Consider the following 11,267-nt stretch of genomic DNA (forward strand, 5'->3'; position numbering starts at 1 on the left):
TGTCGGCTGGGAGGATCTCGCTACCGGATTGGTTACCTTTGGACGCATTAGGCATGACAATGGTGGGTGAGAGCGGCCCCCAGTGGGGAGACATCGCTCGCGGGGTCAGGCCGGTGGGTAGGAGGTCGAGGGGGAGCGAGCCGTTGTCGTGCATGCCGTACGACATGCCGTGTGGGGCCGGATCGAGGTAGTTGTAGTTCACTTGGCCCAGGCCACCGAAGCCGGGGGGGTTCACGTCGAGGCCCCAGCCTGAGGCGTCAGCATCCAGGCCTTTGAGGGGGACAGGGGGGTTGATGCGGCGCTTGGGCCGGGTGTTGGTCTTGGGGTCGGTCTTCCTCTTCGAGCCCGAGGGGGGGGGACCGCCCCCATCGCTGGCGTCGCCATCTTCGTCATCCTTGACCAAGGGGTCGCCCCCGAGGGCGCCAGCCTCGTAGAGGTCTTGCGAATCGGGGAAGTTGAGTTTTGCGCGCTTTCCACGGATTTCAAACGCCGCTTTGTCAAAGGCGCGGGCAGCTTGGTCCTCCGACATGAACGATCCGAGGTAATGGTACCTCCCTCCCACGTTGATGGACGCCTGCCAGCGCCTGTTCTTCTTATTCCAGCACACTCCGCGGTACTTGGATGTGCGCTTTTGGTTCTTGGACTGCACAACACAGCAACGCCGTCAGTCTCGGGTTCAGAAATTCTGAGCATAGGCTTCCCAAGTTGCACTTGGAGCTGCCAATACCCATGCGGGTGTGGTAGCATTGCTGCAGGATACGCAACATGCAAAAGAGGGTTCGACTGAAGCATACATATCTCGTTGCAAGATTCCCAAGTGGTTCGTCTTGTGTGCATGCACCGTGCACGATAATTAAAACAAGCCAAATACCCAGTGTCAGCTGCTCTTAAGCATGTCATGGGGATGTCCCTAGAATACAGCATATCAATTTTGCATGCACCAGTGTCTCAGTCATGTGCTAGCACAAACAGCGTTCATACCGTACACAAGCATGGCTGTTTGTAGCGTGCATTTGTGACTATGCACCCATGTAGTCATTGAATGATGCCTTGACAAGGCAGAGTCAAATGCAGAACCTGATGACAGGCCTGTGTTCTGAAGCCAAGCTTTGCAACACAGTGCCCATCCACATTCGCCAGCCTGCCAACAAAGAAAGCAATATCCAGATTGTCTACCGTTTCGTTCATAATGCATCTCTGATGTGGAAGCAAGCATGAGAGAGGAATGCCCCTGCAGAGCTGTGGGAAGCCCTAGCCTTGCAAGTCTACGAGATGGTTTACAAAGCAGTGCCAGGGTGATGAAGCATCATCTTGCATATCATTTCTTCCAGCATGTTGGGTTCCTCTTGAGGCGACGCAAAGCAATGGTGGGCTACCCTATCCCTTCTCTAAACCCCTGATGGGCCATAGTGATTTCGATGTATGTAGGTGTGGTGAATGCTCGCCTTAAAGAGTCATAGTACGACTCAAATGCTATTCTGTCGAGTACCATCAAGACATTCGTGGCAACTCGACACCGTGACAACATCACGCATCGTGTCCTCGTAGGATGCTACGAGAGCACCAGCCACTTGCGCAAGCATCACATGCGGTTGGCCCCTCTTGACGGCAGGTCGACGTTTTTAGTGCTCATGCACGCCATCACCAAGCGGGTGGGCCGAAGCTCAGACAAACACGGAGATGAACATCTGCTTGGTGCCCGCCAGTAGCAACACAAGCAGGGCAGCTTGCCCAGTGGAGAAGCTCGTGCTCAAACAGGTGCGTGTGTCCTTGAGATGTTCAAGCAAGTTTAGAAATATCGATATTTGTGTACTCAAGTGTACTGAATGAAAGTTCTTCTGGTCCTAGCAAACACCGCGCTTTACCGCTTGACAATTGGCCGCGTGCAACTTTTCTGGCTGCACCGCTCTGAGTGCCAAAATGATAATATCAAGTGATTCACCATCAACAAGTGCGTCGTGAAGCATGCATGTGGCCGCGATGCTTCAGCTAGGACGTTGGTCATCGAAGGCCTCGCTTGACAGTAACCTCCACGCAAGAAAAACAGCACGCTCGAGACTAGCAACAACTATAACATGGACAACGAACTTCTCGAACTTGCCATAGCAATACCCTGCTGTTCAAACGGAGTCGGCATGATGGTGTGGGAGTTGTCACGGGGCGTCGCATAGCTTGTTGCAGACAGTTCAGAAGCATTCTAAGAAACGCAAGTCGTCATTTTGACAACGGCCAACCAGACGAATACCACATTCAGTGCACATGTGGTTCCATTTCTCCTGAAGCTTGGCAACCAAGTTGCAATATCACAGAAGTGCAACAGGCTGCGGTGTGTCCAAGGCAGAAGTCGGCATACACAGGAAAGAGACGTACCTCATCATCTAGCGACCCGGCGAGCTGCTCTGCGCCGTACATTTCGTTGTTATACGGATCCATGTTTGATGCTGCCATGTTTGGCATCATGGCTGGTATGGCAGCCAGGACACACAGACTGTTCGCCCACGCCAGTCCCACCGTGTTTCAAAGACAAAGTCAGGCACGACTCGCACATGCCATTCGTGGAGATCATTAATGCTTTGCGTTGCGTTACGTTTCATTTCAGGCGATTTGCCGTAGAACGCAGGCTCAGGTTGTAGAGCTATCAAGCCTTTCGGTCGTCATGGTATCAACCACCACACGCAGCTGAATCCACGCGATAGCTATCTGTGTGCAGGCTGAAGGAGCACGCTAATGGAATCGTTCATGATCAGCACATGTCTTTCTGGAACATTTTACAATACTGCACTTCATTCTTGTGTGATGTGTGAGCACTTGTCTGTACAGGGGAGGGGTGGGAATAGAGTTGTTCGGCTAGTGGCCGCCGATTCGCGCCGACAATCATACGTAACTGGGTGAATGTGAAAACGATATCGTGTGGATCTCACGACTCGGTATTGCGCTGCCTGGCTTTCTCATGTATTGATTCTTATGCTTTTGAGTGTTGCCTGCATTGCTTTCATGGCGTGCCTGTCTGACTGATATGTGTCCTCTGGTGCGTAGTGGCAGAATTCAATAGTGTCCATGCGATGACAGGGTTGCGCTAAGCAATGCCATATGTTTGGAGGCTTGCGCTGCCGGCGTGACTTGCCCCACAAAGACGGCATGCTGAGCGGAACAAGAGCACCGTCCTCTGACGCCAATTACCAATCGACACAGCTGAATCACGCCTGCAAGTCACTTTTTCTTCCATGGCTGCGCGTGCATTTCGATGCCTTGTGGGCCACCTGCTCACCGACAATGCACGGCACTAAAACCCTGGTGCACGTTGTTTCCCAACCTTCCGCATGGCTAACGTCATTGACGCTAGCAAGAGGCATAAGTCTGCATGGCTTGTGCCTTGAGCTGAGAAGCAGTTCAAGCCAACAGCTTCTTCCATGACAAATGAGGCAGTGTGAACCCTGTCGAACCAAAACTGGTGTTGGCGCCAAGTGAATGGCAGCGGTGCTGCATTACGGGGATTCAGGAAAAGACGTCCCTGTGGGCAGTATAAGGGAAGGGGAGAAGTCGGCGTTAATCAACATAGAGAATAACGAGCACCACGGCACTGGCAACATACTTTCAGCTGTCACCGAGCTTCCATCCAGGTCGATCATCGTGGCGAGCGCTGCAATGCACATGCAAGCAGATGGTTTGGCACACCCACACTTTAAACGAAACAATGATTGCCGGGATAATGCGACCTCTTGTCAATAGTGGCTGGCGGCAAGTAGCATAGGAACCTTTGTACCTCTGTAGCCACCTGCCCTGTAGACCCTATATAGGAAAGTAGAAATCATCTTCCTCGGATATCGTTGCCATGGTGTATTTTTACAGACACAACATGCTTGTAGGACAAGGAATGCGCTGGGGCTGACGTTTGGAGGCTCACAGTGAAACCACTTGCAGGAATACGCCGTTTAGGTTTGGATTAGCACACAGCAAGAGCATGTAGAGTCCAAACTGAAATCTACATGTGGTATTTTAATGGACTAGGGCCGTGGTCAGCGCAACAGGCAATACCTAGAATGCTTTCTCCTGTCCAATCACGTAATGTACTTGTCGCACAAGCTCTGCGGTGGGAATGCAGGCCAACGTCCCAACAGAAGGCAACCAAAGCTGATGGCATTTTTGAAGAGTGGCCTTATCAGGACGGGGCTTGCCAATCTGCCATCCCTAAGCGAGCACAATTCTGCAATTAGTCATTTAATCCGCGTCGCCCTCTTTAGTACCACTTGATGAGGCGCTGACGGGGCCTAGTCTAGAGTGCAATGCCAGGCCCTAGCCTAGAACCCCGAGCCAGCACGGCATAGTGCCAGGACTATATAAGCCTGCAGCGAAGACATGACCTGATAGAATGAAATCAGCACTTGACTTTCAACTCCCTCAATACCTACTTCCCTTTTCAGGTATGCGTTCAGTGATGCACGATTACTTGACTTTTGTGAAAACATTTAGTGCTGTGTTGTAAGATTGTCAATCAACTAGGGCGCCTTTTCAACCAGTGCATGCTTCAGTGCTTAGTCTGCTGGTCCTTCCGGAATCGGTTGCATTAGAACAGCACTTGTAAAGCACATGCGCACAATTCTTATGTTCCATTGCATCGTGGTCATGAAAATGCTGATTTTGGATATGATGATGCTTGGAGTTTGTGGTCAAGCACTTTGTGTTCGTCAAGCTCATCTCGGCATCTTGGGTATCTCGGAAGTACCTCCGCTCTGTTATTGGGCACACACCAACGATCTTCTTCTTGCGATTTTTCGGTACTCTATAAGTTACAAATACTTGATCGATTTCGCCGTGACGATGCCAGGTAAGGCTGGCCTTCAAGTTGTACGCATGATGTGTTGCCTTGTACCAAATCGATTTCACCAGAACTCAAGTGCGTTAGCCACATAAAGGACAAGGAAGAAGCACATGTATGTCACATGTATGCCGACGGTAGAGCACGTGTATCATTATGAGGAGTTTATGAAAGTTGGGATGGATCGCTTGTGCTTACTTCAGTAGGTCCGCTTTAGGTCAGCGGAAGCTGCTGCGCTGCTCCGGCCAAATCGCACAATGAGTTAATATGTTCACATACCGTCCACCATCAGTTGATAGCTTCTTATAACGTATGAATGCGAGCTGATGATGGCTCTTGACTGCGTCATGCGATGCGTCGTGTTAGTCAGCGCTTTGGGATGCACCGAAGACTGCACCTTCGAGAGCACATCCCACGCTGGGGAAAGGCGTTCGGCATCCATTTCAGTTGTACGATTGTAGTCATGCCCAAAAAGTTCACAATGTGGGATGCAATTGCACGCATCGACTTCTGGAGGAGTAATCCACAGTATGTGCTCTGCAATTGCACCAATGGTTTAGCTGAAATGGTAGTCAAATTGCCATAGCACATGCAAATCCCTCGGCCATCAGCATCAACATCGTTGCAACCGTGCGGATTCCTTTCTGGGATGAAGCGTGTCATAAGTATTCTCGAAAAGGCATGGGATTGATCTAGTAGCATCTACAAGTCAGCGAGTAGCATCTAAGAACGAGGACTAGTGCAAACACCATCTGATCGCGTGTGTACCCGCACTGCCAAAGCAAGCACAAATTGAGGGAATTGTAAGGCTGGCACACATGCAGCGGTTAGGTGTCTGTATACATTGTATGTGCGACATCACACCACCCACAGACAAACCCCCCCCGAGTGATCGTGATGATGACATGACTGTTTTTGGCTGTACATCGTTCATCTCATAACATCTCCATCGAGGCCAATCTGGCAGCATACCAGTGCTTGATCTGTTGAGTTCCATCTCTTCTGCCTTTCCCGAGATGAAATTCTCAGCCAGAGGTAGGAAGGTCATGCAGCCTTCCAAGGACCAGGCGCGCCTAAACAGCGCAAAATTGCAGGTGAGATCTTCGCGGAGGACCGCTCAAGTTGCTTTCTTGTATTTGTTTGCTGTTGATCAGTGCACACTCGGTTCTGTGACGCTCACCCCGTCAGCGTTGCATGCAGCCACCGACCTTAACCTCCCAGATCAGCACAATGGACGGCCTCCTTGGGCAAGTGAGCGAGATGACCGGCGGCAAGGTGGATGCGTCTATGATTGAGGGCATGGTTGCCAGCCAGGGTGGTGTCCAGGGTCTGGTGGAAAAGTATGGTGGGGACAACGAGATGCTCAACCAGGCGATGGGCGCCATGGGGGCGATGGGCATTGACACCGGCGCAACCCCGCCAACTGACGGCGAGACTGCATTCGGCACCTCCGAGGAGACCCCTGCTGAGGACACTGGCTATGGTGCTTCTGAGGAGACCCCTGCTGAGGAGACCGGCTATGGGGCATCCGAGGAGACCCCTGCCGAAGACACTGGCTATGGAGCATCCGAGGAGCCCCCTGCTGAGGAGACCGGCTATGGGGCATCTGAGGAGACCCCTGCTGAAGACACTGGCTATGGTGCCTCTGAGGAGACCCCTGCTGAAGACACTGGCTATGGGGCATCCGAGGAGACCCCTGCTGAGGAGACCGGCTACGGCGCGTCTGAGGAGACCCCCGCTGAGGACACTGGCTACGGCGCAACAGAGGAGACCGCTTATGGTGCATCCGAGGAGACCCCTGCTGAGGAGACCGGCTATGGGGCATCTGAGGAGACCGGCTACGGCGCGTCTGAGGAGACCCCTGCTGAGGACACTGGCTATGGAGCAACAGAGGAGACTGGTTACGGTGCTTCCGAGGAGACCCCCGCTGAGGAGACCGGCTATGGTGCCTCTGAGGAGACCCAGTATGATGAGGACGGCAACCCTATCAAGACCTCCTCGGCATACACCGTCAACGTCGATGCCGGGGCCATGGAGGAATCCTCTGAGGCATACTAAACGGTTGGCCGACTTCCGTGGTGTGCTTCTCTCCCCTTGGCATAATTATTCGGTTCAGAATTATGCTTGGGGACTCTTTGTCCGCGTGGACGTTTACCGCCTCCTTTCTTTGGAAAGGCTTGCGAGCACAAGGGGTCTTGAGCTTACGAATCAGCTGTGCAGGGTCACGGCAATTAGCTGCCGCATGGAACAGTCGCCCCAATTTTGGTGCTCTGCATCGGTCGTGTGCATCAAACTGCGTTTACTGAAGTCTGGCAAGCTTTTTTTCTTGCTGGAATGCCCTGAACTGAGATATTCAACTGAGAGCCTCAGTTCATGTGATCTCGATTTCTGTGCAGCCTCCCGCGAGGGAAGGAGCCTCCTATCGATGCCAGTTTGACTCGTTGATATAGATCGAAGTGGATGACATTTCCTGATCTGCTCTCCAGGTGTAAGTGTCCATCCCCGAGGTGGTTGTGGGGTGCACGGTCAGTTTGTTGGCGCAAATTTCGAACGTGTGATTCTTGAGAATGCATCGAAACGTAAGTGTTCCGGTCTTGGAGATGATTCCAGCCCTGCCATGCCCCGCTACCTGCAATCGATGATGCCGTCTGGCCCAAAATTTTGTTCTGAATTGTGAAAACCATGTGCTACCTGTGTGCAACAGTATCAGACTCATGCAAGCATGAGCCCATACAGACAGTTCCTGAGGTCACTTAGCGGCATGCCAGGCAGTACATTGCGGATCTGGTTGCCTCGGAATGTGAAGTGATTGTGATTTGCTACGTCTCAAGAGCATCGACACATGCCGTTTGGAAGTGCAAGCGGATAAAAGTGTCTAGCTGTATGCCGCTCGCTGATAGCTCTGCCAGGGCCCCTATGCTTGCTTTATCGGCGGATAGCTGCAGTTGTGTTCTGTGCCCTCGATTCGCGCACATAAATTCATGACATTCAGGGACAGAAACGGGACTATTCCGGTAAAGCACTGGCGCATGAAGCTGACGACCCTCGTGTTGTGCAGTGCAAGAACTCTGCCTCTTCCGCAGCTGGTCAAGAAGCGATCCTGTTGGCAGCGTCTATGGACGATCTCTGCGGAAGCCCCGTTTCGGTTGTTGTACATTACCTCAGCTTTCTGGGATCGCTGCTGGTCATGGATGTACATGCAACTCTGCATGAACTCCACGGGAAAGGATAGTGTTTTTGAATATCCGGCGGGGTGCCCGTTGACGAGTAACTGTAGCCGTGTCGTGCCTGAGGCAGTTTTTTGCAACGATGGGGACGTGCTCCTTGGGCAATTCAGTGATCAGCATTTGCTCGACGTGATTGAGTTGCTTCATAAGCCATCTGGTATGGGAGGAGTGAACATAGTTGTGCTGCATGTCCACGGTGGATGTGGTGCTCGGACAGTTCGCTGATGTTTTAACTATATCTGCTTTCCATTGGTGTGCGACTGTATGTGCATGGCTGGCCACTATCTGCAGCGCGTTCCGAGTCGTGCGCTACCCTGCAGACGCTGTGATCGTGGGCAACATTGCAATGCGGTCCTCTCTTCAAACCCTGTAACCAACACACCTTCATGTCTCACGCCGGCCTAGCAAGGGGTTGCAAGGCGGCGGCTCCTCTGTTGACTTGAAGTGCTGACACCCCCCATCGGTTGTGGCCTTGTCAACATGTGAGGTCCTGACAATTCGACATGGCAGTCGAGCGGGCCCCGGAGGCATGAAGAAAAGGCAGCAGCCCTATCCACTGCGTCTTACCCTACAGGCTGAACTTTCGTGGCATGTTTTGGTTCTTGGCTTGGCTCACCTCCGTGACATATGATGACGGTGCCGATGTGCGACAGGTTGAAACGCTCTTGTTCCTGCCGCAGACACCCACACGCCTGCACTGCACATATCTGAGATACACGTTCAAAATGCACTTACTCGTAAACTGGTGACTGCGGTCCTCTCTTTGCCATTGCTTCAAACCACCTTTGAAGAAATAGTTAAGGTATTTCATATGTTCGTTCCATCAACGCATATAAGAATCTGTTTTCAATCATCGTGCTGAAAAACAATCGTCTGTCGGGTTCGACCTTTTTCTTTTGCTCAACAGCATTCCCCTTCATTGGGGTCATCCGCTGGCGCACACATTCTACTCCACATGCTCTGTTTCTCGCTCGACCAGTTGTTTCATTGACGGTCAGTTCTCCCTCGGAAATTGCTGCTCTGGCCCTGGCTGACCCAAGTTCTGCACTCGGCTGTCGGCGCTGAGGGGGCAGCGCTACGTCTGGGCTCCTAGCCAGCAAGTGCTACGAAGCTGACACATTGAACACAGTTAGAGCCATGAAACTATTTGCTGGGTGTTACGAACGTTTCCTCTTTGGTTTCGAGGTAACTGTGAATCCTGATGGCGAGGTGGAGATGTCAAAAACTTTCTGCAAGCCTGCCCACCGCAGTGCAGTCAAATGTATAGATGCAGCGGGTAATTACGTCGTGACAGGAGGAGCGGACGATCAGATTCACCTTTACAATATGGCGAAGGACAAAGATTTGGGCTTCCTGGTAAACCCTGTGGACGGCCCCATACCCAGTATCAAGCTCTTCACGCCAAGCAGCAAAGCACAGCCCACGCATATGTTGTCGGGCACGACAGAAGGAAGCATCTGCATCTGGAAGGCAACTGGGGACTGGGAGCACCTGAAAATTATGAAGGGGCACAAGGGCGCTGTCAACAGCATTTCCGTGCACCCGTCCGGCACCCTGGCGCTGTCAGTGTCGCGAGACAAACAGATGAGGCTGTGGGACTTAAGTAAAGGCGCATGTGCGTATCAGTCTCCAATCGGAGGGGAAGGCGAGCTCGTGCAGTTCTTGCATGGCGGGGAACTGTACGCAGTGGCTTCAGGGACGACAGTGACCACGCACAACACCAAAGGAGAGCTGGTGGGCACCTTGCAGCACGAGCGCAGAGTACTTTCGTGTGCATCTATTAGCTCCAACTGCATCGTAACTGGATGTGAAGGCGGCAGCATACAGGTACTTCTTTGGCCCCTCTGTCCTTGTGTAACAATGCCCACAGGCTGTTGCAGCTTGCTTCTTCGTCAAAGACTCATATAGAAAAGTATTTTATTTGTACAGTGCGTAAGACCTATTCCCTTATCCATTCATACTGACGGTAAGCATGTTCTACTCATTCAAAGCACGCCAGGAAGCATTCAGGGGTTCATGTAAAATTGCGTTCCGAGCGTCTGAAATGACCTGTCTGATGTGCTCTTCTTGCCCACTACCAATCACGAGATATGGGTCAGTCCTTGTAAAGTCCAAGGCATCATCTCATCCGCCTCCGCATACCCTGCTGATGAGGTCAAATCGCAGCAAACAACAAGAACGCACTAAAACGGGAATCACGCCCAGGCCCCCATGCTGATTGGAATGCATGCCAATTGGATTGCATTCCTGATTTGACTCCGAATTCCTCATTTTCTGCCCTTTGCTGGCAATCTGTCTCCCCTGTAGAGCCGATTGAAGATCGTCTTCTGAGGCTGCTGACAGAGCTTCGCCAGAATGGGTTCCGACCCCCGTTTTTGTTCTGAAAATTCATGTATCTTCGGCTATCTGGACCCGAAAATCTGAAAGTTTTGACAAAGCACTGGCCGCTGAATGCAAAGAGTCCCTCATGCAGGTCTGGGACGTCAGGAAATCAGCAGCCTCCTCGGAAAATTCCAAGGCGCACGCGTCACGGATACGTGGGATGACAGCATTCAGGTTGCCGGGGAACAAGAAGGACAGCTGCATTGCAAGCGTGTCATCGGACGGTGTCGTGAAAGTGTGGGATGTAGAGGACCTGAGGTCAGGAATGGCGGAAGCGCTCGTGCAACACGAGGCGGGAGCGCGGTTTACATGCATAACACACTCCGACGCTGTGGGAAGTGCGAAAGGAGCGACTGCGAACGGTGCTGGTGTGGATAAACGGGGCATGAGGAAGACCTCCGCAGCGTAGATTGGCTACATGGCAAGTGCTCCAGGATGCAGAGTGATGCTGGTAGGCTGTCGATGTGATGATGATGTATCTTTTTACAACAATACCGCATCCACGTGGACATTGGCAACTCCAAGAACTACTTGTGAATGTACCGTAGCAATACCAATAAATGATCAAGCGTTTGGGAGCGTGACACATTTTTTTGCTTTTCCTACCGGTATATACATACATGTTGGATTCTTTGTTGCGGCCTGAGCTTTGGTGATTCTGTCTCTCTGTGGAAATGAATATACATACGTAATTCAATATACAGACGTGAAATTTGACACATTGACTCTATGTAACCTTGGCGGCCAGCGCAAAGCCATGACCGTGACCGCCCAGTTGTTGATATGGTATTGTCACGGGGTGCCAAGCAATCTATACAGCCGCTTGCATCAAGCCGCGCTGG

The 11,267-nt window shown here is 51.9% G+C and overlaps 2 protein-coding genes across 2 annotated transcripts; both read left to right on the plus strand.

Moving 5' to 3' along the window:
• The first annotated feature begins 4,380 nt into the window (after nt 1–4,380).
• LOC149808973 (uncharacterized) lies at nt 4,381–8,354 on the plus strand. The gene is made up of 3 exons (XM_089995064.1): nt 4,381–4,421; nt 6,017–6,894; nt 7,875–8,354. The coding sequence occupies exon 2, from the start codon at nt 6,047–6,049 to the stop codon at nt 6,872–6,874; it is 828 nt and encodes a 275-aa protein (XP_089851190.1). The 5' UTR covers nt 4,381–4,421; nt 6,017–6,046; the 3' UTR covers nt 6,875–6,894; nt 7,875–8,354.
• An 826-nt stretch (nt 8,355–9,180) lies between these two features.
• LOC149808974 (uncharacterized) lies at nt 9,181–10,834 on the plus strand. Its single transcript, XM_089995063.1, has 2 exons — nt 9,181–9,870; nt 10,517–10,834. The coding sequence occupies exons 1-2, from the start codon at nt 9,181–9,183 to the stop codon at nt 10,832–10,834; spliced, it is 1,008 nt and encodes a 335-aa protein (XP_089851189.1).
• Nucleotides 10,835–11,267: the final 433 nt, after the last annotated feature.

This window comes from Nuphar pumila, unplaced genomic scaffold, assembly GCF_984573655.1.
Source record: "Nuphar pumila unplaced genomic scaffold, dmNupPumi1.hap1.1 HAP1_SCAFFOLD_1928, whole genome shotgun sequence".
Lineage (NCBI taxonomy): Eukaryota > Viridiplantae > Streptophyta > Magnoliopsida > Nymphaeales > Nymphaeaceae > Nuphar > Nuphar pumila.

What these genes read in the sequence shown, in the direction of transcription:
- LOC149808974 (XM_089995063.1), top strand. Translation starts at nt 9,181, where the DNA reads ATGAAACTATTTGCTGGGTGTTACGAACGTTTCCTCTTTGGTTTCGAG. An exon ending in GTGAAGGCGGCAGCATACAG is followed by an intron (nt 9,871 to 10,516) that starts GTACTTCTTTGG and finishes TCCCTCATGCAG; the next exon opens with GTCTGGGACGTCAGGAAATC.
- LOC149808973 (XM_089995064.1), top strand. Translation starts at nt 6,047, where the DNA reads ATGGACGGCCTCCTTGGGCAAGTGAGCGAGATGACCGGCGGCAAGGTG.